Source organism: Phoenix dactylifera, chromosome 7 (assembly GCF_051530095.1).
Source record: "Phoenix dactylifera cultivar Ajwa chromosome 7, Ajwa_hap1_PhDact_Kaust_v1.1, whole genome shotgun sequence".
Taxonomy (NCBI): Eukaryota; Viridiplantae; Streptophyta; class Magnoliopsida; order Arecales; family Arecaceae; genus Phoenix; species Phoenix dactylifera.
The window spans coordinates 1,872,307-1,898,371 of record NC_143196.1 but is presented as its reverse complement, the minus strand read 5'-3'; the positions used below and the strand labels follow the sequence as shown (position 1 = coordinate 1,898,371).

Here is a 26,065-nt window from a genome sequence, read left to right as displayed (position 1 = left end):
ACCGTTTAACCCGTTTAACTGTTGGGTAGGTTAAACAGGTCTAAATAGGTTAAACGAGTTAAACATGTTAAATAGTTCTAAACAGGTTAAACAGGTCTAAACAGGTCGGGTTGGACAGGTTAAAAAGGTCTAAACAGGTTAAACGGGTCAGGTTGGGCAAACAGGTTAAACAGGTCGGATCGGGTTACCTGTTTAATAAATAGGTCAGGTTCAGGTTGTAATTTCTGACCTATTTAATAAACAGGTCGGGTTCAGGTTTATGATTTTCTGACCCAACCTGCATGTGACCCGATCCATTTATGATCCGATCCGACCCGATTGCCACCCCTACTCAGGAGGCACTTTATGGATTGGTGATGATGATTTGTTCGGTGCATTCCGAGATCTGTTGGTTGCAGATTCTACTGGATGTATTCGTACCCTAGTTATATGAAATGTCCATTTTAGCAAAAAAAAAAAAAATTAGACCTGAATTTTCTAGAATGGTTTTTTTTTTTTTTTTTGGTTGATAAGAAGGAAGTCATGTTCGCGTTTGGCTCTAGGTTATATTTTCTTTGTTGCCTTCTATTAATATATATATTCTATACGCACCTGTCCTCGGTTCTCGTCATCAAGTTGTAGGATTAATAATTTATAAAGCTTCGTCCTTCACAACATTACTCGATGATGCGAATCCCACGTTGTGGCCAGAGATTGACGAGATGTCTACTAAGAGGCCGTGTCAGTCTAGCAATACTTTATTTAAATAAATAATATCACAATTTACGATGTGTTCAGGAGATCCAAAGAAATGGTTAAATAAAATGATGCTGATGCCACCGCTTTGGGAAAACCTAATTCTTAAATTTCTAACAACAACGGTCATATTTCTAACCATGTTCGGATTAGCATAGAGAAAGGGAGAGAAAGAGATACTCGCATCAACATGCTAAACTGTACGGCGAACTGAAATGATATCTATATAGATTAGCATTTTATTTTATTACTTCCAGAGCCCTTCCAAATTGAATGCAGGCTCAGTGTCCCCTTCGTGGTGTCCAAATTGAGGCCCTTGACCCTACCAGAGCAATTTAATGTACTTTTTTTTAATCTATAAACAAACTTACCCCTGTTTAACTACGTACGGTCAAGAGCTTGCCACCTACTTCCAGGTTTAACTCGATACCCCACTCTGCTGCAGCTGTTCGAATGAAAGGAACGATTTGGAGATGATGCCCGTGAAGGACATGGTGCATTTTTAGCAAAAAAAGGACATGGTGCATTTTTACAAAAAAAAAAAAAAAAAAAAAAGGACATGGCGCATGATGGTGGGAGGCATGCACCATGAAGCTCCGGAGCATGATTGTTCGAAGAGAAAGCAAGAGTATTTCGAAAGATAAATAAGGCTGTAGACTGGATCATCTCCTTCTTCATCTGGCACTTTAGAGAATTTTTTTTAACATTTGTAGCAGACATTCCTACTTTAAAGTAATTTAAATTACCATTTTTATCCAAAAAAAAAAGCTTGATGACTCCAATGGTCGCCTCCACCTCGCCTTTTATGGCCGATGGCCGTCTTCCCCCTTTGCCATCCAACTTTACCTCCCATGGCTGCCACAACCATGCCTCCTATGTTTCTAAGCTGCGCTGTAACATGGTCCGCTATCATTTGTCAGATATCATATGCAGAGAATTAAAAATAGCTCCAGATATTTGTGGATATATACCATATTTTTGGAGAAGTTAATTACGCAACTGATTGGATGATAATATATATAGCTAATCATCTTAGAACTATTTTGTGGATTGCTGTGTCGGTATATATTTTTTTATTTTTTATATATCTAATTTTTTGATTCATATCGATGTACTTTCTTTAGTTTGGGATGAATAAAATACCCCCCCTTCCCCCCCCCCCCCCCCACAACAAAAAAAAAAGAGATGGATCCAAACAAGGGATTGCTACTCTTCAGCATATTAAAACTCGGACCTAATGGACCACACCACATGATACCGCCTAAAGAAAGTAAAAATGTTTCAAATTTGCTTTTTTGGGAGGAGATGTTAAAATAGTGGTAAGTAGGGTTTTACGTGTCAAAGTTTGGATGCTTAGCTCTACATGTTTTGTTTTGTAGTCAAGTATGGCACATCATGGTCATCGCGACAAAGATCATTGGATGTTTGACAATTGTTCATGTCCACGATGGAATGGTGTGGCGGTGATCGGAGGTTGTGAAATACTTTATAGAGTAAAACATATACCATGAGGATTTGCACGGATACAAGTTTAGTTCTGCATCAACTATGCACTGATTAATCTTAAGTAATTATATAAAATTAAAAAATTTAAATAATTTCTAGTTATTTTTTTGGATAAAATTTTGAGTTGTAGCAAATGATATGAAAGCGGCTTTAGCTTATATATTATCTCTGTGGACTAGAGGGTATTGCAGTACAGAGTCATTGGTCATAGGTTGATCATGGCATTTGTGATTGAATTTATAATATTTATAATTAGATTTGAAAGGATTTGGGCCTGAAAATGTGGTATAAATAAAAAAAATATGAAGATACACTAGTCTCATATCGATTCTATATGGGATAGATCTTAAAACTTATACAAAATTGAAATAAATCTATTTGGCTATTTTCATGTGACAAAAGAGGATCTCGATCCTTATACTTGTCTCACTACCCAATTAGTAGTTCCACAGGCTAAGTGCAATAAGGAACCCTGACTCAACAAGTTGCCTCACTATTATCGAATACCTTTCTCATAATTTAAGATACTCTTATGACCTATCCTACTTTATTATCATGATCCAACATATAAAATAAGCTCTTTTTAATTAAGACTTCTAGCAAAACCAAGGCATAATAATCAGCCGAACTTAAATAAAATAAGAAATATCCTAGTAGAACTAGGGTACTCAATGGCTCTCAGCAAACGCAAACAAGAAAAATTTAAAAAGATATCGTATATATCTGCATGCATATATATATATAGTATTTCTTTTTTCCTTGAGCATATAGTTTGCAATAATAATTTAGAATTTGTGCAACATAGCTTGGGAGTATTTCTTCAGGGAAAAAAGAAGAAGCATAGCATGGAAAATTAACATTTTTTAAGCATCTAAAATGTCGCATGGCCTCTCAAAAAGGAGCCGGCCGAGGCCGAATGGTTTGCAGGAGAAATCCATTCAGAGAGGCAACACGACGAGCTCAGAACTACAATTGCCAACGTACTCCATTAGAGATGACCATCAAGAATATGAATGCTTACGTCCCAAACCAAAAAATACAATAACCATCAAGAATATGATTGCTTACGTACCAAACCAAAAAAGACATATATAGTAATGCTGCACACCTAAGCTAGACACGTAGAGTTCTGGAAGCTACCTAAGGATGGCATTTTTTGTGATGGTATACAAGTGGGGTTTCATGCAGACGTGGTATATATTCTAATCCTTTCTTCACTGTGTAAGTTGACCCTCTCTTCTTCTCACCTGGACGGGGAACCCTCCCTTCATCCTCATAGTAATGAGGTACTCAATCTCCCTTTCCCCATCCTCAGCACCCACCATGCCTATCTCGAACCTCTCCAAAACGCTTGCCACCACTGCCTTCATCTGAATGTAAGCCATCTCCTTCCCCAGACATGTCCTCGGCCCGGCGTGGAACACCGGAAACCGGTACGGGTTCTTCGGCTGGAACGCCCCGTTGTGCAGCCACCTCTCCGGCTTAAATTCCCTGCAGTTCTCCCCCCATATCCCCTGCATCCTCCCCATCGCATACGAGTGGTTCAACACCGACCACCCTTTCTTTACTGTCGTCCCATCAGGCAGCACGTCATCCTCCTTGCACACTCGCTGCTGCATCGGCACCGGTGGGTAGAGCCTCAGCGTCTCCGACACTACAGCATGGAGGTATTCCATCTCTCTCAGCTCATCCAATGACAACATCTCGCCGGCGTTGCCGTTCCTTGATCGAACCGAAGCAATCTCTTCTAAGATCTTTTGTTGAACCTCCGGTCGGGTTGAGAGCACCCAGAAGATCCAAGCCATGGCCGTGGATGTCGTGTCCCGTCCAGCCAGCACAAAGCTTATCACTATGTCACGGAGGAACTCGTCGGAGAAGTCCCCCTCCGCGATGAACCGCGACAGGAGGTCGTCACTCCCCTTGATCTCCTCCCGCGTCCTTCCCTTCCTCTCCTTCACTACCCTCGTGGCGAATTCATTTACGACGGCGAGCTCCTCCTTGAGCCTGCGCTCGTCGCCGAGGTTCAGCGCCCGCCGTAACTTCCATAAGAATCGCGGCTTCTGGACTCGCTTGATGCTAATCTCGGCGGCAGTCTCGAACGCCCGGACAAACCGCGCCACGTCTGCAGTTTCTCCGGCTAGGCGGGCGGCGTCGACGTCGAAGGCGACCTTGCAGACGTTGTCAAAAGCCAGGCGATCGAGCAGGTCCTGAAGGTCGATGGAATCGCCTGAGTCGGCAACCTTCGAGAGCACCGGAAGGAAGCGGCCGACAACCTCGCGGTGAAGATTATCGAGGATGAAGGTTCGGATCGTCTTGGTGTTGAACTCGAGGCTGGCGGTCTTGCGCTGGAGTTTCCAGTGATCGCCGTCGGCGTTGAAGATGCCGTGGCCAAGAAAGTCTTCCAAGACGTCGACGAAATCGTTGCCCTTGGGATAGTTTTCAAAATTGGTTTTGAGGATGTGCTCGACGTTCTTAGGATTCCCGGTGATGATGCAGGAGGGCAAGCTAATCGTGTTGGTGGGGCTCGCGACTACCGACTCCGCAGCCCAGGTCAAGAAATTTTGGGGTTGGAGATTCTTGACGACGTCGGAGAAGCCTATCTTCTTGGAGGCGGAGTCGCCATCGGCCTTCTTCTTCTTCTTTTGAAATACAAATTTGAAGGAGAGGAAGAAGAGGAAAGAAAGGAAGAGAAGGGGAAGTAGAAGTGGAGAGACATCCATGTTCTCTTTGGTGTTTGGCTTATGAGATAACCCGATTGAGTGATGAGATAAGGCTGGGTGAATGATGACATTAATATAAGGTGTCTCGTTGGAGGAACTCTAGTCTTCCACGGAAGTGTTCGTACGCGGTTGCTTCGCTGATCGTTGGCGGCGATGTCGACGGAACACGCGTTCCTTCTCCTTTTCCTTGCGAAAGAAGGAATCAGGATGCATCAGTAGGCCTCCTCCGAAGAAGGAACGACGGCACGGATCTCATTGCTCCGAACTCCCTCACGGCAAAGAGATCACAAAAAGCAGTGGGTAATCGAATGGTGGATTCGCGCGAAGGAGGGTGGATCCTTCCTTCCCAAGAAAGACACTAACCCCCGTCCTCGTTCTAGAAGGCCACCGTCGTGACCGTCGGATGAATTTTTTGACTTTTGACCATTTGGGTCGGTCGCATCCATGGACAGGAGGCTGTCGGATAAGATAAGGGTTGCATCTTTCGCGCGAAAAAAGGATTGACCACGCGAATCCTATCAACCACCGCACAACTCTAAAAGCGCTCCGAACTCTGTCATTTATCAGCTTGCACAGATCCCAAAGATACCAGAGAGCGATCCAACGGTGATTCGGGGGAAGGAAGGATTCACAATTGAATTTCAAAACAACCGTACGAATTTCAAGATGGTCTAGTGGATTTGATTGTGACCTAAATGATGCTCAACTAATAATAAATTATTAAAACCCATGGCAATTATTTAAAAATATAATACTAAAATAACCTCACCTTATTTCTCGACATTTTCGATGACATATCAAAACATTTTGTATGCAGCCATCATGATGCAGTCGAACTATTAGAACATGGCCAGGATGGTGTAAACAGGATCAAGCTTAATTATTTATACAAGCTTCAATCCAATAGCCTACCTCAGAAACATTAAGGGCTCGTTTGGTTCGCGGAAAAAGAAGGAAATAAATATAGTCAACAGAAAAGTAATGAGATGCCTCTTGTTTGGTTGGAGTTTTCAAAAGAGAGAGACGGAAAAGTTATATTTCCATTGAAATATGATTTCCACATTTCATGTACAAGTTTTTTCAATGAAAAACATGAAAAAGTTACTTTCCCATAAGGCAGGAATCATTTTATTTTTATTTTTTTTCCAAAAAGATACTTTAGCATTAAAGAAGCATTAAAGAGGCATTAAAAATCTAATTTTTATTAAGGGCATAATAGGAATTATACATAACTTTTCCAAGAAAGTGGTTGGCCAACCAAACAAAAGTATTTTGTAAATTTGTCACTTTTCTATAGTCAACCAAACATGCCAAAAATACTTTTCTACGCATTCTCTTCCTAAAAATTTGTTTTTCAGAAATCATATTTGTAGAAGAGAAAATGCTTTCCGCGAACCAAACGAACCCCAAGTGGACAAGCAAATGGCTGCATGTACTAGCTTGTTGCCGTCTCAATTTATATTATATGGTCAAGTTGTTATATGATTCCCTTTGTTTTTCCGACCGTTGCATTAGAAAGATTTTATTCACCAGATACATGTACTAGTCTTTGCTGATTAAAGCCAAAAAGACGTCCCCTTCCCTTGGTAATACAATTGCTTACGGATGTCCCTCCTACGTCCTTGAGGATAGCGACCGACGTTGGTCGGATAGGTCATTATCTATATGTTGTTTGTACTTATCCTGAGAGAGGACGGTAGAGGAAGGCGAGATAGACTGGATGGATCGAATTATATAAAATTATAATTTTTTTCTACATGAAGTTCTTTTTTTTAATCTTAAAAGAGAAGTTGTGAAGAGTTATTAAATCCAAAATAAAAATTTCTATTATCCAGCGGCCTAATGTATTTAAGAGCCTAAGATCATTTTGTCTTTTAGGGGAGCGACTTAAGGCGAACTCACATGTGAGTCTTTTTTTTTTTTCTATTTTGTCTTTGATGTCTTTTCTGCAGTTGGTCTTCTTTGGGCCGGAGCCTTAGGCGACTGCCTAAATCGCCTAAAGATTGGGCCAGCTCTGCCCGTATAGCTCCAAATCTACCACTGATTAGTTAGGTACCTACGGAGAAGGTAAATTGCTAACCTTTCTCTAACCTTTTTTATTTTATTTTTTTGGTACAACGGCTGCTCATGCAGCTCTAGTATAAGTACAACCATCCAAATTAAGAAAAAAAAATGGCGAGGAGGAGAGGCCGAATCCGCACTCATCCAAAGAACCTCTTCGGAGTGTCAGACAACGAAAGAGGTGATTCCGATCAGCGGCTTTGTTCACTTTTTGATACACATGGACAGCCTAAAAGAAGCCCAGATCCCTCGCTAATCTACAGATCTCACAAACCAGCGGATGACTATATCCATACCACTCCTCACTTCGTATCCAGTCAATCACCGTGGCGAAGTCTTTCTCAAGATATCTACTGGTCACACCGAGTACGTGTCTTGCAAATATGATATCCTTCCAAATAGTTATAAGCCCCGTCCTAATGACGGTCAAATTAAAAGTATGTCGCCCCTGCAGTGATCAGTCCGAAGGTGTGATCCCTCGTTACCAAACCCACACCTCTATAAGCCCCATCAAAAAAAAAAAAAAAAAAAAAAAAAAAAAAAAAAAAAAAAAAAAAAGGCTCCTCCCAACTTTTTGCTGTGGGCTACTACTAAGGTTCCATGGCTGTCTCGAGAAGCACGAAATATTATTTAAATAAACCATGAGCCTTTGTTTATTTAATCTCGAAAATTATATATATGAAGCCATTAGCCACCACACCAAGTACAAAGCCCTGGAGAATTCACACCACGCTGGCATGTCGGCATGCGGATATTACTGCGACTCGGAAGACTCAAACCCAGCTACAACACTTGAATAGTCTCGGACCCAATTCCCCATCCCATGACACAACTGGCCCGACCGAACCCGTTTAAGCCGCGAGAACGCCCTCGGCCGGCCTCTCCCTGACCCTGACCGGCAGCCCGCCCTTTACCCTCAGTATCATGGTAAAGTCCGGCTCCCTCTCCTTCTCCCTGTCCACCACCTCCACCTCGAACCTCTCCATCACGGTCGCCGCTACCGCCTTCATCTGGATGTACGCCATGTCCTTCCCTAGACACATCCTTGGCCCGGCGTGGAACACCGGGAAGCGGAATGGGTTCTTGGGCTGGAACACCCCATTCTCCAGCCATCTCTCCGGCTTAAATTCCCGACAGTCTTTCCCCCATATTCTCTCCGTCCTCCCCATCGCAAACGAGCTGTACATCACCGGCCGCCCCTTGGACACCTTCGTGCCGTCCGGAAGCACGTCGTCCGCCGCGCATTCCCTCGTCTGCAGCGGCACCGGCGGGTACAGCCTCAGCGTCTCCGACAATGCTGCGTGCAGGTAGTCCATGTTCCTCACCTCATCCAACGTGAACGTTGCCTCGGCCGGCTTCTGTTTTTTGGACCGCACCGACCGGATCTCGTCCATGATCCGGTTCTTTACGTCCGGCCGGGTCGAGATGAGCCAGAAGAACCAGGTGAGGGTGGCCGACGTGGTGTCCCTCCCGGCCAGAACGAAGCTGATGATGATGTCCCTCAGGAACTCGTCGGAGTAGTCCGCTTCGGCTATGAACCGGGAGAGGAGGTCGTCGCCGAGCCCTCTGGCCTCAGCTCGCTTCTTGGCCCTGACCACCCGCATGGCGAACCGGTGGACCGTAGCGATCTTCTCTTTGAGGAGCTTCTCGGAGCCGATCCCCAAAAACCGCTGGAGCTTCCAGGAGAAAAGGAAAGGGTGGCGGTAGCGCTGGACGACGAGGTTGGTGGCCTCCTCGAAGGCGTTGGCGAACTCTCGGCCCTGGTCGGTGTCGCCGGCGAGCCGGCCGGGGTCCTCGTTGAAGGCAACCTTGCACACGTTATCGAACGCGAGACGTTCGAGAAGGTCCTGGAGGTCAAGCACCTCTCCGGCGGCGGCGGCGGCGGCGAGGATGGGGAGGAGGCAACCGGCGACCTCGCGGCGGATGTTGTGGAGGACGAACGTCCGGATGGTCTTGGTGTTGAACTCGAGGCTGGCGGTCTTGCGCTGGAGCTTCCAGTGGTCGCCGTCGGAATTGAAGATGCCGCGGCCAAGGAAGTCGGCGAGGATGGTGGTGGAGCGGTCGCCCTTGGGGTAGTTGTCGAAGCGGTTCTTGAGGATGTGTTCGACGTTGGAGGGGTTGGAGGTGACGACGCCCATGAAGGTGGTGACCGTGCCGGTGGGGCTCGCCGCGAGGAGCTCGGCCGTCCAGTCCAGGATGCGGTGGCTGTTCTTCATGAGCTCGTAGAAGGAGCCGGCCCGGGCTGCGGAATTTGGTTGCTTCGCCGGGCCAGGGCGGCGATGGGACAAGTAGAGGATGGTGAGGGCGAGAACGGAGAGGGGGAGGGCGAGGTAGAGAACGGAGGAGAGATCCATAGCTTCTGAGAGAGCGAGTGTGGCAGAGAGGTCAGATTGTACGAAGGTAATGTAACTTGAGGGGAAAAAGAGTGGTACAGGAACCCTCGCTGTGGAACCTGGTCGTCGGACTTTGTCACAGTGATTATTTTATTTCAAAGTGACAAATTATTGTCACTATAACAGTCGTTATTTTGTTTCTAATGAATAACCTGGATCCTAATTAAAGACCTCTGCAGGTGCCAATAATAATATTTTTTGTTGTAATGGTAGGTAATTACAATGAGTAATTAGTTAACCGGAGAATATATCGTATTATCAAAAGTTCGGAATATATAGCTTCCTGTTTTTTTTTTGAGAAAAATCAATGGAAAGCTTGCAATTCATTTTATTAAAAATAAAATGCGTTGGTTGTACCCATATACATTATATATAATACCACTACTTTTAGCAAAAAAAAGGAAACACATTCAAAAAAAAAAAAAAAAAAAAAGACAGATGTAGGTGAGTTCAAATAAAGAAATCTAAGCAATTTCAGCAAGCTTAACGCATAAATAAACCAGTGATTCAAAAAAAAAAAATGGCGCATACATTCAAAATTAAAAATTTTAAAGGATAAAGGACAATTAGAAATCAAAATTATTAGGGTAAGATGCAATGAGACCCTTTGACTCTACTTGAGAAACACATCAACTTCAAAAATTTAAAAAATTATAATAGTTTTTTGAAATTATTTTTTTGTCAGGCAGTGTAACAACCTATCTAGCCGTAAAACATTGTTCAGGCTAAAAAGATGAAAATACCTTTTGGCCTGATTTGATTTGCATTTTATTAGAATATTTCTTCTAAAAATCTGGTCTGAATATATGATATCTAAAAAAAAATGCTTTTTACATTTTTCGTCGATCATAAAAAAGTCATGCATTACAGAATGGCTTATATTTGGTTGAGTATCTATTTTTCTAAGAAGTTATATAAAATATCTGTTATATTCTTAATTAAAAAAAATTAATCTATTTTATTTAAAAGCTTAAGAATATTTTGAAAAAAAATATTTAAATTTTCAGTCCAATAGGAATTGGACTTTTTCTGTCCTATATAAATTTTAAAAAATTTATTCCCTATAGAAAAGCCAATTTTTTTAAAAAAATTCTGACCAAATATAAAATATTTATTTATTTATTTATTTATTTTTCTCCTCCGCCACCCACTCCGGCCACTCGGTTTTGGCTACTCAGCACAAAAATGGCCTCTGACCGTAGCCTCGCTCGTGTCCCTGCCCTCCATCAACGCCGCCCACCAGACCCAGCCGACCCCTTTCTTTGGTTTTAGGAGGATGCATCCACCAAAGTCCAAAAAATACCACACCAGTTAACTCTGAGATAAAAAAAAAAAAAAAAAACTCATCTCCACCCTCCCTTCCTTACCCAAGGGCTCTTATGATCCCCCCTTCCCCCCATTTCAACGGGGCCTGCAGAATATTTGACAATATGTCAAATAATATTTTCAGTAGGATTTTATAGTGTGAGGAACTGCATTTGTTTAATCCCACATCGGTTGTTCACCGAAGAGATATCAGGTATTTATACATAACTAAAAAATTCAAAAAAATATCTTATAGTTAATATTTTTGGATGAAATTCTAGGTCATTACAAATAGTATCAGAATTGATCCCCCAATAACTTATGCGGACTAGTAAATACTGCAACATGGGCTCATTGTGACAAAGTACATACCGATGGTGTGCGTGTATTTAGTTTCATATCGATTATTCGACAGTTAAAATCGAGTTGCCAGACAAGAAATGAGGACAATATGTCTACAATAGTGATTTAGCCTTCAGGCGTAGTTTAGATACGTCCAAGCTAATCAAGTTTCTTATCACTATCTTTCCTTTTCAAAGTACGAAGAGAGGGTTTGGGAATGCTTTAAGATGAGGAGAGATGAGAGCGCGCTCATCACGATGTGGTAGCAACATCTTGCGCTGCCATGCTGATGGCACTTGAAAGTGTGCTATTAGCACTTATTCCTAGCATTTACTAACAACTATTTCATTTTACACCTTAGTGCTTGTTTGGTTCGCAGAAAATATTTTTCTTCATAGAAATATAATTTCTAAAAAATAGATTCCTGAAAAGAGAATGTCTGGAAAAGTACTTTTGGCATGTTTGGTTAACTATGAAAAGTGACAGATTTTCAGAGTGCTTATGTTTGGTTGACCATCCACTTTCCTAAAAAAGTTATGTGAAATTTCTATTATACCCTTAATAAAAATTAAGTCTTTAATATTTAGGATCAAATAAGGATAGCTGAAGGATCTTTTTGGAAAAAAAATAAAAATATTTCGATTTCTAGCTCATGAGAAAGTAACTTTTCCAGGTTTCTAATGAAAAAAACTTTTTCATAAAACGTGGGAATCATATTTCTATAGAAATACAATTTTTTCGTCTCTTTCGTTTGAAAATTCCAATCAAACAAGGGGCATCTCTTTACTTTCTCATTGACCACACTTTCTCTTCTTCTTTTTCCGCGAACCAAACGAGCTCCGAAAGTTATTGAGAGTAGACTCTTGGAGATGCCAAACAAGGAACAACGTCAATATAACTGGAGTAGGCCTTTAGACTTTATACATTACTTTCAAGAATCAGGTACTTCCTTATACCAAATGATGAAAAAAACTAGATCAATTTATAACATGTTTCAGTATAAGAAGTTTTATTATTTTTTTAAAACAAAGTTTTTAATGACTGAAATTTTCTTTTGTAGTCGGATATATACCTCTTCTATAGCTGGATTTCTTTTGATTGGAACTGATATGTTCATACTTTCATTAAAATGATAATGTAATTTGAAAAGAGAAACGGGGAAAAGCTCCCCTACAATTTGTTATCTCAATACGATAAAGGACTAGGGGATGGATTGATTAAAGTTTCCCCAAATAAATTTCTACTGTTGCCTATTTGTAGTGCATCTTTGGTGTTCTAATGCTTCTCTCGGTGATAGGTCTTAATTTCAAACATGATATGTCTTGCGCATTGGAGTTCTGATTCTTCTCCTAGTGACAAGTCCCTCCTATGGCTGGACTTTGAGTGGAAGGACTTTGGTCAAAGTTTTTATTAAAACCAGAATGTAGTTAGAAAAGAGCAATGAAAAAAAAAGAGGTTCCCTAGAGTATACTATCCCAACAAAATAAAGAAGTGGGAAATATCCATAATTTAAATTTGGGAAAATTATAGGAGCACCCATCTCCTTTGATGGATTTGCACTTACACCCCTTCCGTTATAAAAAAATTTAAATGGGTACTTTGAGTTACCATGCTAGTCCCATATGATTCAATGGTCCATCTACCACCCAATGCGTAAGTGTACAATCTTCAAAGGAGAAATTACACCCTCCTTTAGCATTTTATGAAGTCCATTCCGCTTCTTCTCTCTCAACTATCATGTTCCACTCCGATCCTTTGCTCATGTCTTTCCTTCTCCAATGATCATCTGGTGTTTGTTTGCAATCATTTGGCCAGACTCCTGGCCGTTCCTAGGGATCTTCTGATTAGCCATCTAGTCATTCCGAAAGACCATCTGACCCTTTCTTCGAGTAGTGAAAAGAATGACATTGCACCTTCCTAGCCCTATAGGTGTGGGTGTTTTTTCGAGACCTTTCTTCTCTTCTCGCTCCCTCTCTTCCCCCTTCCCAACACAAAACATCTAGGGCTTTCTTGCTTGCATTTAGGGGTGTTGTCATGCCCGCTGTGTCTCAAAAATGGAAAAAGTTTTTCATGCTTTAAGGTGTCCGATTGAGGAGAAGGTCACTTTTGCCACTTTCGTGTTGCAAGTGGAGGCATTTGGGCTCTATTTAGGAAAGCTGTTGGCAATAGAACTTTTGGAAGTAGAGCTATTGGAAGTAGAGCTTTTTGAAAGTAGAGCTTTTATAAAAAGTTGTTTCTTATTTGGTAACTATATTTTTAAAGTGTTATGGTACTTTAACATGTGTTTGGTAAACAAACTGAGAAAGTATTTTTGTATAACAAAATTATCATAAAGGATATTACATAGTATTATACAACATAGCATAATAAAATATAATATATATATTAATATGTAAATATATGATATAGTATAATATTAATATAATGTAATATAATATTATTATAATATAGTAATATAACATTATATACTATAGCATAATATTTAATATAATATTAAATTATTTAACGTAATATATCAATGTATTATGATATAATGTAATATAATATTATATTTATAATATAATACAATAATAAAATTATAAAATATTATAATTATTAGCGTACATTAATTTTTCATAATATAACATAATATTAAATTATTTAACATAACATATTAATGTATTAAGATATAATGTAATATAATATTATAATTATAGTATAATACAATAATAAAGGTATAAAATATTATAATCATTAGCATAAATTAATTTTTTCATAATATAATATTAAATTATTTAACACAAGATATTAATGTATTATGATATAATATAATATTATATTATATTTATAGTATAATACAATAATAAATGTATTAAATAATAATAGGTAACAAGAATATCTTTCTTTGCATGGAAGAGAGTCTGATCCATGACTAGGGTTCTTTGTTAGGGCTCCAGCAGATTTTTAAGTTTATAAAGGGATAAAGTATGTAATTATTATATTTTATTATGGGTATTTTGGTTAAAAATAGCTTTCCGACAAAGCTAAAAACAGCTTTTTAGGAGAAGCTCCATTTTGGAGCTTTCCGAAAAAGCTGTTTTTAGTTTTCTGAAAAAATTAAAACAACTTTCTGAAAAAACTAAAATAGCTTTCTGAAATTTTTACTAAACACCCTTTTTCATCCAAAAGTGCTTTTGAAGGATCAAAAAGTATTTTTTGGCCCTCCAAAAGCTCCTCCAAATGAGGGCTTGATTGGTGGGAAATGGAGCAAACAAAAGCTTATTAGTTCAAATGATGATCCCTTTACTTGAGACGAATTCAAAAGGGTTTTCCAGGGAAAGTATTTTTCTCAAAGTATATGATTTCAAAAATATAGAGAATTTGACCGATTGAAATAGGGCAGTATGACGGTTGCCCAATATGCGGCAAAATTTGAAAACTGTCTGGATATGTTCCAACATTGATAGCAGAGGAGAACATCCGGGCTAGAAAATTTAAAAATGGCCTTAGGGGGCAGATTCAATAATTGCTGACTGCATTTGAAATACCCACCTATAAATGGGTTGTTAATAAAACCTTGGTGATAGAGATAGGACCTAACAATGCACAAGCTGCAAAAGAGAAGTGTTTGAAAAAAGGGCCAGACCGAATGATTATGAGAGTCAAAATTGTAAACTCTCCAAGCCGAAGAACAATTTCAAGATATCATTCAATGCTGTAAGTGTGGTAGACCTCATCTTAAGTGGAATTGCACATGGCCTTAAGTGTTTTTCATGGAGTCAAGATTGGCATAAGGCTATTATTTGTCCTAGTGGGAAAGAACCATAGATGAGGTCAGTAGAGGCCTGAGACCTAAGGGTAGGTCTGTGCATAAACGAAGCAAGATACTAATGCTTTCAATATGGTGGTGATAGATAATCCTGATACCCTTTCTTGCTATTCATGTCACGAGATTTGTTTAGAATATATTATTTAACATGGACTCGTAGCTAAAGATTATGAATATGTGGTATGTGGCAAAAGAAGCTTATCGCTACTGTGCTGCCAGAACCCTAAGCGCTGCTGCCAGAACCCTAAGTGCTGATGTTGGAGGAGCTCCGCCTTTGACCACCGCCCTCCCTCCCTCTCTCTCCCTTATCCCTCGTGCCTTCTTCGCTCTTCCCTCTCCCTCGCCTCCATGACTCCACCTCGAAGGCTCGAAACGGCGAAACCCTCGCTTTCTAAATGCCTCTGAGCGACTGAGCACAATTTTACAAGTTACTGAGTCGGAGATCACAGAGCTGTGGACCGGAGCTCTGGGCTGAGCCTTAAGCACCCAGCTCCAGCAGAGTGCTGACTTGTTCAATAACTTCAGTTGTTTGGTTTGCACCCCTGCGGGTACGGGTCCAAATAATTTTACAGATTCGGGTCGGGTCGGGCCGGGTTGTAGGATCGAAAACCCAAAATTATCCAAAATTCAAATGGGTCGGGTCAGGTCTCAATTGGTTATAATTTTTGATCCAACGGGTCTTTTAGGTTAGGTCGGGTTTATGTATAACCCAGACCCAATCTAAAAAATTCAGGTCTAATTCGGGTCATGCTATAATTCATAAAGAGAAACATAATTCACTACTTTAATATTGTACTTTTTATGTAATTTTTTTACTAAAATAAATAAATTTAAATATATTTTAAAATATATACTATTTTAGTTTAAACATAATATTATTTTAGAATATATACTAAGAGAAATCTTTCACTGCTACCATGAACATGCCTCATGCCTTGTTAGCCCGTCTGAAGTATCTCCCTAGGAGAGCTGATCAAAATCCGAGCCGGATCGGGCTCGGGCCGGGCTCTACAGCAAAAATTAGGCCCGATGGCTATGCCCAGGCTCGGCCCAGCCCGACTGTCGAGCTTAAATTTTTGTCCAGGCCCGACCCGACTTTATAAATATGGTTCTAGGCTTGTCTAGCCTGGTCCGACCTGATAGGCCCGATTTTTTTTTTGTTTGGAATTTGCAAATGGGTCAGAATGGCCCGACCAAGCTCGGCCCAATTTTTTTGGTCGGGCCGCTTTTCTTGCCCAGGCCCGACCCATGGGCTTTTTTTTAATGCCCAAGCCCGAAAAATTTCGGGCCGGACTGGGCGGGCTGGATGGGCCAGAAGGCTCGTGATCAGCTCTACTCCCTAGTATGATATTTGCACCCTCCGTCCATGCAGGTGACCCGGCTGCACTCATGTACACTATTTCTAATTAGATACGCAGACAGGAGGCCCAATATAGGCCCGTACCAAGTGTATGCCCCCACTTATTCTAAGGAGAGAAGGCTTAAAGCAAGAGCGAAGCGAAGCAAACCATAGGGAGACCCATTTTATTCTTCCATGGGAAGCCGTGTCCATTGTTTGCAGGACCAGGCCAACACTCCACTCCATCCCATCTGCGCCCATCTCACCGCCATCACACCAATTAATCCCATGCTCCCACCCCGCCAACCGGCTTAATCCCCCTTTAAACCCCACGCCTGCGGCCTCGCCAACCCCCCTTGCTCCCGCCACTAAGCAGGCCCACGGAGCAAAAGCCATTCATCCTCCCGTGCAGCCTGACCCAAAATAAATAATCCCAAATTCGGATCAGATTAGATCAGGTCATTTGATAAATAATCCAAAATTGATCTAAAAAATAATGAATAAGATTGATTTGGGTTGGGTCAGGTCAGTAAACTCAGATCCGAACCGAAAAATGAAACGGATCCAATTTGAGATCCCAATGCAGCCCCATAGGTCTTTAAAAAAGGGACGGATCGGGTCTAAAGAGTCGAATCATAGGTCAACCCAACTGATTTGTAGTCTTAGTTGCGTCGGGTCTAAGTGGGTTGGGAGAAGAAGGACAATAGCTGAAGATTTACCAAAATAGCTTTCCGAATCAGGTATGGACATTATGAATTTTTGATTATGTCGTTTGGATCAATGAATGTGCCAGTTGCTTTCATGGATCTTATTAACTGGGTATTCAAATCCTATTTAGATCTATTTGTAGTAGCATTCATTAATGACATTTTGATCTATTCAAAGAGCTTACAAGAATATGAGGAGCATCTAAGGTAGTGTTACAAACTCTTAGAAAAGGAAGCTTTATACTAAGCTATCAAAGTGTGAGTTCTGGTTGGACAGTGTCACCTTTTTCGTACATATGATCTCCTAGAAAGGTATTTGTATGGACCCAAAGAATGTGGAGGCTGTAGTTGAGTGGAAAAGACCTTCCAATGTATCTGAGGTACACAACTTCTTAAGAATGACAAATTATTACCGAAGATTTGTTGAAGGATTTTGTCGTATTGCCGTGCCTTTACCCCGCTTAACTCATAAATGAGTAAAGTTTGAATGGACAAATGATTACGAGCAGAATTTTCAAGAGCTGAAAAGATGGTTGGTGACAGCTCGAGTGCTAATTATTCTATCTGAATAGGAGATTTTACTATCTACAGTGATGCATCTCGTAAGAAACTTAGGTTTGTTTTGATGCAGAATGGAAAAGTAATAGCTTTTGCCCCAAGACATTTAAAGTCTTATGGGTAGAACAACCCTACGCATGACTTGGAGTTGGCAGCTGTAGTTTTTGCTCTAAAGATTTGGAGCCAATATTTGCACGGGAAATACTATGAGGTTTTCACGTACCATAAAAGTTTGAAATATATCTTTACCCAGAAGGAGGCAAAGGAGATGGCTGGAACTATTAATTAATCATGACTTAACTATCAGTTATCATCTAAGGAAAGCAAATGTGGTAGCTGACTTTCTGAGCAGAAAATTTTTCAGTGAACTAGCAGATTTGATCACTACATAGAAATGTATCTGTTGGGGGGAATAAAATTTCCCCCCAAATGACATAAATGCCCTAGAGAAGCCGTACAACCTCCGACCCCGGACAGCAGAAGTCGGCGTCCGACCTCGGAACGCTCGGCCACGAGACGACCGACCCCGAGACCTCCGACCTAAGAGAAACCCCGATGTCCGAGGACCGTACTCTAACATCCCTCCGGCATTTATTGCGCATGGCCGCTGCAATCTTCCGGCACACTCAACAATAAATGCGGATCTCCGGCTTACTCCACCATTAATGCGGATCTCCGGCTTACTCCACCATTAATGCGGATCTCCGGCTTACTCCATAATAAATGCGCGTGGCTCCTGACATCTACGGATCCCCAGCTCTCCACGGCAAATCGACCCAGCAGGGTCTAGTCGACTATGATAAGTCTCTGATCTCGGCCATACCGCCAACATCAGTGCAATGATTCGCCTGACCGAGCACCGACCTGAACAACATGCCGAGCCATACTACGGCCTCTCCCTGTTACATCACAGGTAAACCGACCCCCGCATATAAAAGGGAGCCTTGGCCTCTCAAGGGGGGAAGGACATTGGTACCCCCAAAAATTCACTGTTTATCTTCCTTCTCCATACTATTTGCCCCCCTCACTGACTTGACCGTCGGAGGGCCGGCGCCGGAAAACCCGGCCACCGGTTCGTGTGCAGGCACCCAGACAGAGGACGCCGCCCGCCGACGGACCACCGCCCCGCCGTGAGGACTCACATCCGCTCCCTCTCTTCGACCGAAGATTGCCCCCGGGTCCAATTTCCAGCAACAGTTGGCGCTAGAGGAAGGGCCCGAGTAGCAGTCATGAAGTTGAGAAGTAAGGGAGCCTCTAACATCTCCCGGCGTCCCCCGCAAAGTCCTGGACACTCCGTCCAGAATTCTCCAACTCCAGCTGATCCAGTTCCTCAGGTCCAGCCGGAACAGTTTAACGCCCTGGTGCAGCAAGTCCAGGCCCTGGCCGCCGTCGTTCAAGGTCTACGGCGCGAGGAGGCTTTACCCTCACTTCCCCCGCAGGCCCAGGCCCCGCCGGAGTGTCTCCCCAACGGCCCGGTTCTCCCCAGCCAAAATTTGCATGGCTCCTCCAGAGCCAACAATGGAGAACGAGCTTCTCCCCAGAGAGAGTCACCGGGAGAAGGTTTCGACCGGAGACCCCAACTCTCTGAGGCGGAGTCAGCCCCGGACCGCCGTGGGCTGGCGCAAACCACAGCGACAATCCCACGGGTGGGGGAGCTTGACCGAAAAGTTGAGCATCTGGAGCGCCAGATCGCGGCACTCCACAGCAAGAAGGCAAGACAGGAAGGGGACATTGAGTTCACTACCAAGTCCCCCTTCTCCCGCCAGATCGAGGACGAGCCGGTTCCCGCGAGGTTCAAAATGCCTCAGGTGGAGCCCTACGGCGGAATCACCGACCCCCTTGACCACCTGGAGAGTTATCGGGCCCTCATGGCCCTACAAGGGTCCTCGGAGGCCATACTCTGCAAGGCCTTCCCAGCAACCCTCCGAGGGACCGCCCGGCTTTGGTTTTCTGGACTGAAGCCGAACACGGTGTCCTCTTTTGAGCAGCTCGGCAGGCAGTTCGCCACCAACTTTGCTGCCAGCCGGCGCCAGCGACGGACATCAGACTCCCTCCTGGACATCAAGCAGAAGGAGGGGGAGTCCCTCAAAGAGTACCTGGACCGCTTTACCGCCGCCACATGGGAGGTTCGCGAGCTAGACCAGTCGATAGCCATGTCGGCTTTGAAGACTGGGGTTCGCTCTTACCGATTCCTCTTCTCCATCGAGAAGAGCTTCCCGGCCGACTTCACCGAAATGCTGGCCCGAGCCCGGAAGTACGCCAAGGCCGAGGAGGCAGTCGCCTCCAGGCGGGGAGCAATTGAGCCCGCCTCGAAGAAACAGAAGAAACGCCGCGAGGAACGCGGCCGACAAAGGAGCCGGTCGCCCTGCAGAGAGAAAAATCTCCCCAGACTGAGGAGTCCGCCCCGTCAGCAGGGGCGACCTCAGCAGAGGACACCTCCTCGTCCGAGGTCTCCACCACGGCCCCGGATGTACCAGGCGAGGTACGAGAACTATACACCCGTTAATGCTCCCCGGGCCGAGATCCTGATGGAAATTGAGGGTCGGGACTTCTTCCGACCCCCGCCTCCTATGCGAGACACGGGATTTCCCCGAAATACCAGGAAGTATTGCCGCTTCCACCGAGACCGTGGGCACGACACGGAGGACTGCTTCCAACTCCGGGACGAGATAGAAGCGCTCATCCGACGGAGAGTACTCAACCGGTTCGTGAGGAATCGACCTGAGGAAAGAAGGCCGGCGAAGAATGTCGCACCAATCGAAAATCCAGGCGACAACAGGCCCATCGCCGGCACCATCAACATGATCGGGCGGGCCTCGGCAGGAACGGCCGCCCAGGGAACACCCCCGAAGCGCCCACGTACCGATGAAGTCATCTCGTTCTCGGACGAGGACTTAGAAGGGGTCGAGACCCCTCACGATGACGCTGTGGTCATCTCAATGATTGTAAATAGATTTGATGTAAAGCGTGTCCTAGTTGACAATGGAAGTTCAGCCAATATTTTGTACTACCACGCCTACCAAAAAATGGGGTTGACAGAAGGACATCTCCGGAGAATCAGTGCCCCGCTAGTCGGGTTTACCGGAGATGCGGTCTCGGTTGAAGGTGAGGCTAGCTTCCTTGTCACAGTTGGCCTCGCCCCCCGGGAGAGCACTGTGAGGATGGACTTCCTGGTGGTCCGTCTGCCCTCGGTCTACAACGCCATCCTTGGGCGCCCAGGGTTAAACACCCTTCGAGCCGTGGTTTCAACTCGCCATTTACTCATGCGGTTCCCCACCGACCAAGGAGTAGGCGAGGTCCGCGGAGACCAACTGGTCGCCAAGCAATGCTACATGGCGGCCCACACAGTGAAACAACCAGCTGAGGCGCCAGACCGCCCGACGCGCCCTTCACTCCCCATAGAAACCCTCGATGCGAGGGACACCCCCTGGAAGAAGCAAGTAGAGCCCGGTGAGCTCCTTATTCAAATCCCACTACGAAAAAATTTTCCCGAGCTAACCGTGCAGGTCGGCTCCGGCCTCGGCGCCCATGAGAGGGACCGCCTCGTCAGCTTCCTGCGGGATAATGCCGACGTCTTCGCCTGGTCGCCCGCGGACGTGCCAGGAATTGACCCTGAGGTCATGGTCCACCGACTTCAGGTGAAACCAACCAGCAAGCCTGTAAAGCAGAAGAAAAGAGGCTCCGCCCCCGAGCGACAACGAGCTGCGGCCGAGGAGGTGGACAAACTCCTCGGAGCCGGCTTCATCCGGGAGGTCTCCTACCCGGACTGGCTCGCCAACATAGTCCTCGTAAAGAATGCCAACGGAAAATGGCGTATGTGTGTGGACTACACCGACCTGAACAAGGCCTGCCCAAAAGACAGTTTCCCCCTCCCGAGCATCGACCAACTCGTCGACTCCACCTCGGGACACCAACTGCTAACTTTTATGGACGCCTTTTCAGGATACAATCAAATCCGAATGGCGCCAGAAGACGAGGAGAAGACGGCCTTCATCACCGACAAGGGCACCTACTGCTATAAGGTGATGCCCTTTGGCCTGAAAAATGCTGGGGCCACCTATCAGAGGCTGGTCAGCCAGATTTTTAAAAACCAGATCGGCCGGAACATGGAAGTCTACGTGGACGACATGTTGGTGAAGAGCCGAGCGGCGGAACACCACATAGCCGATCTCGACGAGACGTTCGCCAAGCTCAGAAAATATCAAATGAAACTCAATCCGGCGAAGTGCGCGTTTGGGGTCACCTCGGGCAAGTTCCTGGGTTTTATAGTGACCCAGCGCGGAATTGAGGCCAACCCGGAGAAAATCCGGGCACTGCAAGAGATGTCGCCTCCAAAGACAGTTAAGGAGGTGCAGCGGCTCGCGGGACGGGTAGCCGCCCTGGGAAGGTTCGTCTCCCGGTCGGCCGAGCGTTGCCTCCCCTTCTTCAAGAGCCTCAAACGGCCGAAAGATTTCCGGTGGACAGAAGAATGCCAGCAGGCCTTTGAAGAGCTTCGGAGCCTTCTGGCTTCTCCCCCGCTGCTCACCAAGCCCCGGAAAGGCGAGGTCCTTTACTTATATCTGGCCGTCTCCCCAGCCGCAGTGAGCTCAGTTCTCATCCGGGAAGAGGACAAGCTCCAAAAGCCGGTCTATTACACCAGCCGGGTTCTCAGGGATGCCGAGACCCGATATTCTAAACTTGAGAAGACCATCTTCGCTCTCATCATCTCGGCTCGGAGACTCAGGCCTTACTTCCAAGCCCACACGATAACTATATTGACCGACCAGCCCATGAAGCAAATATTGCAGAGGTCGGATCGTGCGGGGAGGGTCGCCAAATGGGCGGTCGAGCTCGGGGAATTCGACCTCGAATATCGGCCCAGGCCGGCTATCAAAGCTCAGATACTCGCCGACTTCATCGTGGAGTGCACTCTTCCGGACGACCCCGAGCTGCCATCTGAGTCCGTGGAGGAGACCCCGAAGCAGCCATGGGTCCTGCACTCGGATGGGTCTTCGACCCCGGGGGGCAGCGGGGCCGGACTTATCCTCACCAGTCCAGATGGAGTGGTGGCTGAGCAAGCTCTGCGCCTCGAGTTCCCGGCCTCGAACAATGAGGCCGAGTATGAGGCTCTCATCGCCGGGCTCAAGCTGGCGAGAGAACTAAAAGTGGGAGATCTGACGGCCTTCAGCGACTCCCAGCTGGTGGTGAACCAGGTCCAAGGAGATTTTGAAGCTAAAGGGCCATCTATGCAAAAGTATCTCCAAAAGGTGCGGGAACTCACATCTGCCCTGAATTCTTTTAATATTCGGTACATTCCCAGAGCGGAAAACCTCAGGGCAGACCAGCTATCCAAACTGGCCACCTCCCGCATGAGCGAGCTTCCCAAGGGAACAGTGCTCGAGTATCTTCAGACCCCCAGCACGGAGGAACCCGAGCCTACCATGTACGTCGACTCCGAGCCAAGTTGGATCGATGGGCTCATCTGCTACCTTCAGGACGGAACCCTACCTCATGACGAGACGGAGGCTCGTCGAATCAAGCGCCAGGCTCCCCGGTATGTCTTGTACGAGAATAAACTCTATCGACAATCATTTACTTCTCCCCTTCTCAGATGCCTCCGCCCCTCCGAGGCGGACTACGCCCTCCGAGAGGTCCATGAAGGGATCTGCGGAAATCACCTAGGGGGTCGAGCCTTGGCCCATAAGATCCTGCGGCAGGGATACTACTGGCCCACACTCCAGAAGGACGCAACAGATTTCGTCCGCAAGTGCGATCGGTGCCAACGAAACGCCAATATCCAGCGCCGACCTTCAGCTCTACTGACCTCCATCATCGCCCCCTGGCCGTTTGCCCAATGGGGGATCGACATCCTGGGGCCCTTTCCCCTGGCCACCGGACAGAGAAAGTTCCTGGTCGTCTCCATCGACTACTTCACCAAATGGGTCGAGGCCGAACCCGTTGCCCGGATCACCGAGCAAAAGATGCGGGACTTCGTGTGGAAGTCCATAATCTGCAGATTCGGACTACCCCGTATCCTTATATCTGACAATGGTCGACAATTTGACAATGTTCATTTCAGGAAATTTTGCTCTGAACTCGGCATTGATCACCGTTTCACCTCGGTCGCTCACCCCCAGACAAACGGGGAAACTGAGGTAACTAACCGAACTATTTTGCAGGGACTTAAAGCTAGGCTTGATCGGTCCAAAGGACAGTGGGTCGAGGACTTGTACAATGTCCTTTGGGCGTACCGGACCACGTTCCGACTACCCACGGGAGAGACCCCCTTCAACCTAGCATACGGCACTGAGGCCGTCATCCCGTTGGAGATCGGCCTGCCTTCTCCCAGAGTGGAGCATTACGACCCCGACACCAACTCTTCCCAGCTAAGGAGCAACTTGGACCTTGTCGAAGAAACGAGAGAGATCGCCCGGGTTCGCATGGCGAGATACCAACAGCGAACGGCCCAATACTACAACTCCAGAGTCAAGCCCAAGCTCTTCAAAGTAGGGGACCTCGTCCTCAGGAGAGCCGAGGCTTCTCAACCGACCGAGCAAGGAAAGCTCGCCCCAAATTGGGAAGGGCCGTATCAAATCGCCCGGGTACAACGACCAGGGGCGTACAAATTGAAGTCCCTGGAGGGGACTCTGATCCCACGAAGCTGGAACTCCGAGAATCTACGGATGTATTACCAATGAAACCCTAAGGAGTTCAAAACAATCAGGACAATGGACTCAGCTCCTTTTTCTGCAAATATTTCTCTCACCTTGATAACTGTAATCCTCTTTTAATATTGGGTCGTCTGTGATCCTCAGATTCCCCGGCCAAAATCGGGATGCCTCGAGGCTCGACCGTAGAGTCCCAAACTCCCTCGACCTCGGGAAGAATCGCAAGAACGATGAGACGTGGAATGGAGCAGGATTCCTCGACTTAGGCCGAGATGCCCTGAGTGTCGACAGTGCGTACCCAGACCCCTCGACACTTCGGGAAGACGGGGTAGTACCTTCGCGGCCCCCCGTGGCGCTCATCACCAACAACGGGGTAGTACCTTCGCGGCCCCCCGTAGCGCCCCCTCGACTAAGGTCGGGATGCCCCGAGGGTCGACCGTAGAGAACCAGACTCCCTCGACCTCGGGAAGGCGCCGTGAGGGGTGGAAAGGGTGGCTCCACCTGGGGCGCCACGAAGTGGACCCCCAGGAGCGGTCGACGATCCCCGATCCCCGAAGCGAGCGATCCCTCGACTAAGATCGAGATGCCCCGAGTGTCGACAGTGCGTACCCAGACCCCTCGACACTTCGGGAAGACGGGGTAGTACCTTCGCGGCCCCCCGTGGCGCTCATCACCAACAACGGGGTAGTACCTTCGCGGCCCCCCGTAGCGCCCCCTCGACTAAGGTCGGGATGCCCCGAGGGTCGACCGTAGAGAACCAGACTCCCTCGACCTCGGGAAGGCGCCGTGAGGGGTGGAAAGGGTGGCTCCACCTGGGGCGCCACGAAGTGGACCCCCAGGAGCGGTCGACGATCCCCGATCCCCGAAGCGAGCGATCCCTCGACTAAGGTCGAGATGCCCCGAGTGTCGACAGTGCGTGCCCAGACCCCTCGACACTTCGGGAAGACGGGGTAGTACCTTCGCGGCCCTCCGTGGCGCTCATCACCAACAACGGGGTAGTACCTTCGCGGCCCCCCGTAGCGCCCCCTCGACTAAGGTCGGGATGCCCCGAGGGTCGACCGTAGAGAACCAGACTCCCTCGACCTCGGGAGGTACCACAGGTCAGCAAAGCGTCCGCAGACCCGCCGACCTGACATAAGACCCCTCGACCAAGGTTGAGGTGCCCCGAGGTCCGACCACAGGGTCTCAAACTCCCTCGACCTCGCAAAGAGCTACAAATCAATAAAGTCTTCCCAAGCCCTCTCAACCTCGGCGGGTGCTGTCGGGTCCGTGAGAAGCCCGAGCCCCCTTAAAGTCAAAAATGACTCCGCAGGTCGACGAGGAAGGGAAGCAGCCTACTCCACCATGCGAAGCATAACTCTGAGAATGAAAGAGGTACATTCAACTGGACGCCCTCCTTGTCAAATTTTATTTACATATTACTGAGCGGAATCTTAATGTTGGAGCCTTATCTCGCCCCAAAGTCGGGCCTCTCTAACGGGTCGGCTTAGGGTCGACCTCCTAATTACATTATGCATGCACCGTTCGTCAAGCCTCCGAAACTGGTACAGAGAATTTCATAAATTAGTGCCCAACTCGGCTCTTCGACGTAAACTCCTACGTCCGGCTGAAAAAGTGGTCCCGGCCACGAATGTGCCAGCCAAACGCGGGTACCAAGGCAATCTCTGGAAAGCCAGCCTTGCTCACCGAAGCCTCGGCAGAGTCCGAGAACAATAACTACGAAAACCGTCGGTAATGACCTGCCTATTGGCCCGCGCTCCCTCTGAGGGGTTTGGAGTTAAGTTCGGAGACCCGACTAAACTCCCCGATTAGCGGCACGCACAGACCTAGTCCGGTCTTAGTTAAAGGGCTAAGGCCCGACCTCGACGCCTTGGGACTCCCCTAAAGGCTAAACGCAATGACCTCCACGACTCCCAAATCCGAGCTATAGGACTTAGAGAAATT

At 46.2% G+C, this 26,065-nt stretch overlaps 1 protein-coding gene and 1 pseudogene across 2 annotated transcripts; both read right to left on the bottom strand.

The window, feature by feature from the left end:
- Window positions 1-3,236: 3,236 nt before the first annotated feature.
- LOC148702846 (cytochrome P450 CYP94D108 pseudogene) lies at window positions 3,237-5,242 on the bottom strand (annotated as a pseudogene). The gene has a single exon (XR_015967140.2). The product of XR_015967140.2 is annotated as a cytochrome P450 CYP94D108 pseudogene (transcript).
- Window positions 5,243-7,648: 2,406 nt separating this feature from the next.
- On the bottom strand, window positions 7,649-9,521 carry LOC103707600 (cytochrome P450 CYP94D108-like). Its single transcript, XM_008792143.6, has one exon. The coding sequence runs from the start codon at window positions 9,374-9,376 to the stop codon at window positions 7,874-7,876; it is 1,503 nt and encodes a 500-aa protein (XP_008790365.1). The 5' UTR covers window positions 9,377-9,521; the 3' UTR covers window positions 7,649-7,873.
- Window positions 9,522-26,065: the final 16,544 nt, after the last annotated feature.

Excerpts from the sequence above, each read along its gene's own strand:
- LOC103707600 (XM_008792143.6), bottom strand. The coding sequence starts at position 9,376 with ATGGATCTCTCCTCCGTTCTCTACCTCGCCCTCCCCCTCTCCGTTCTC.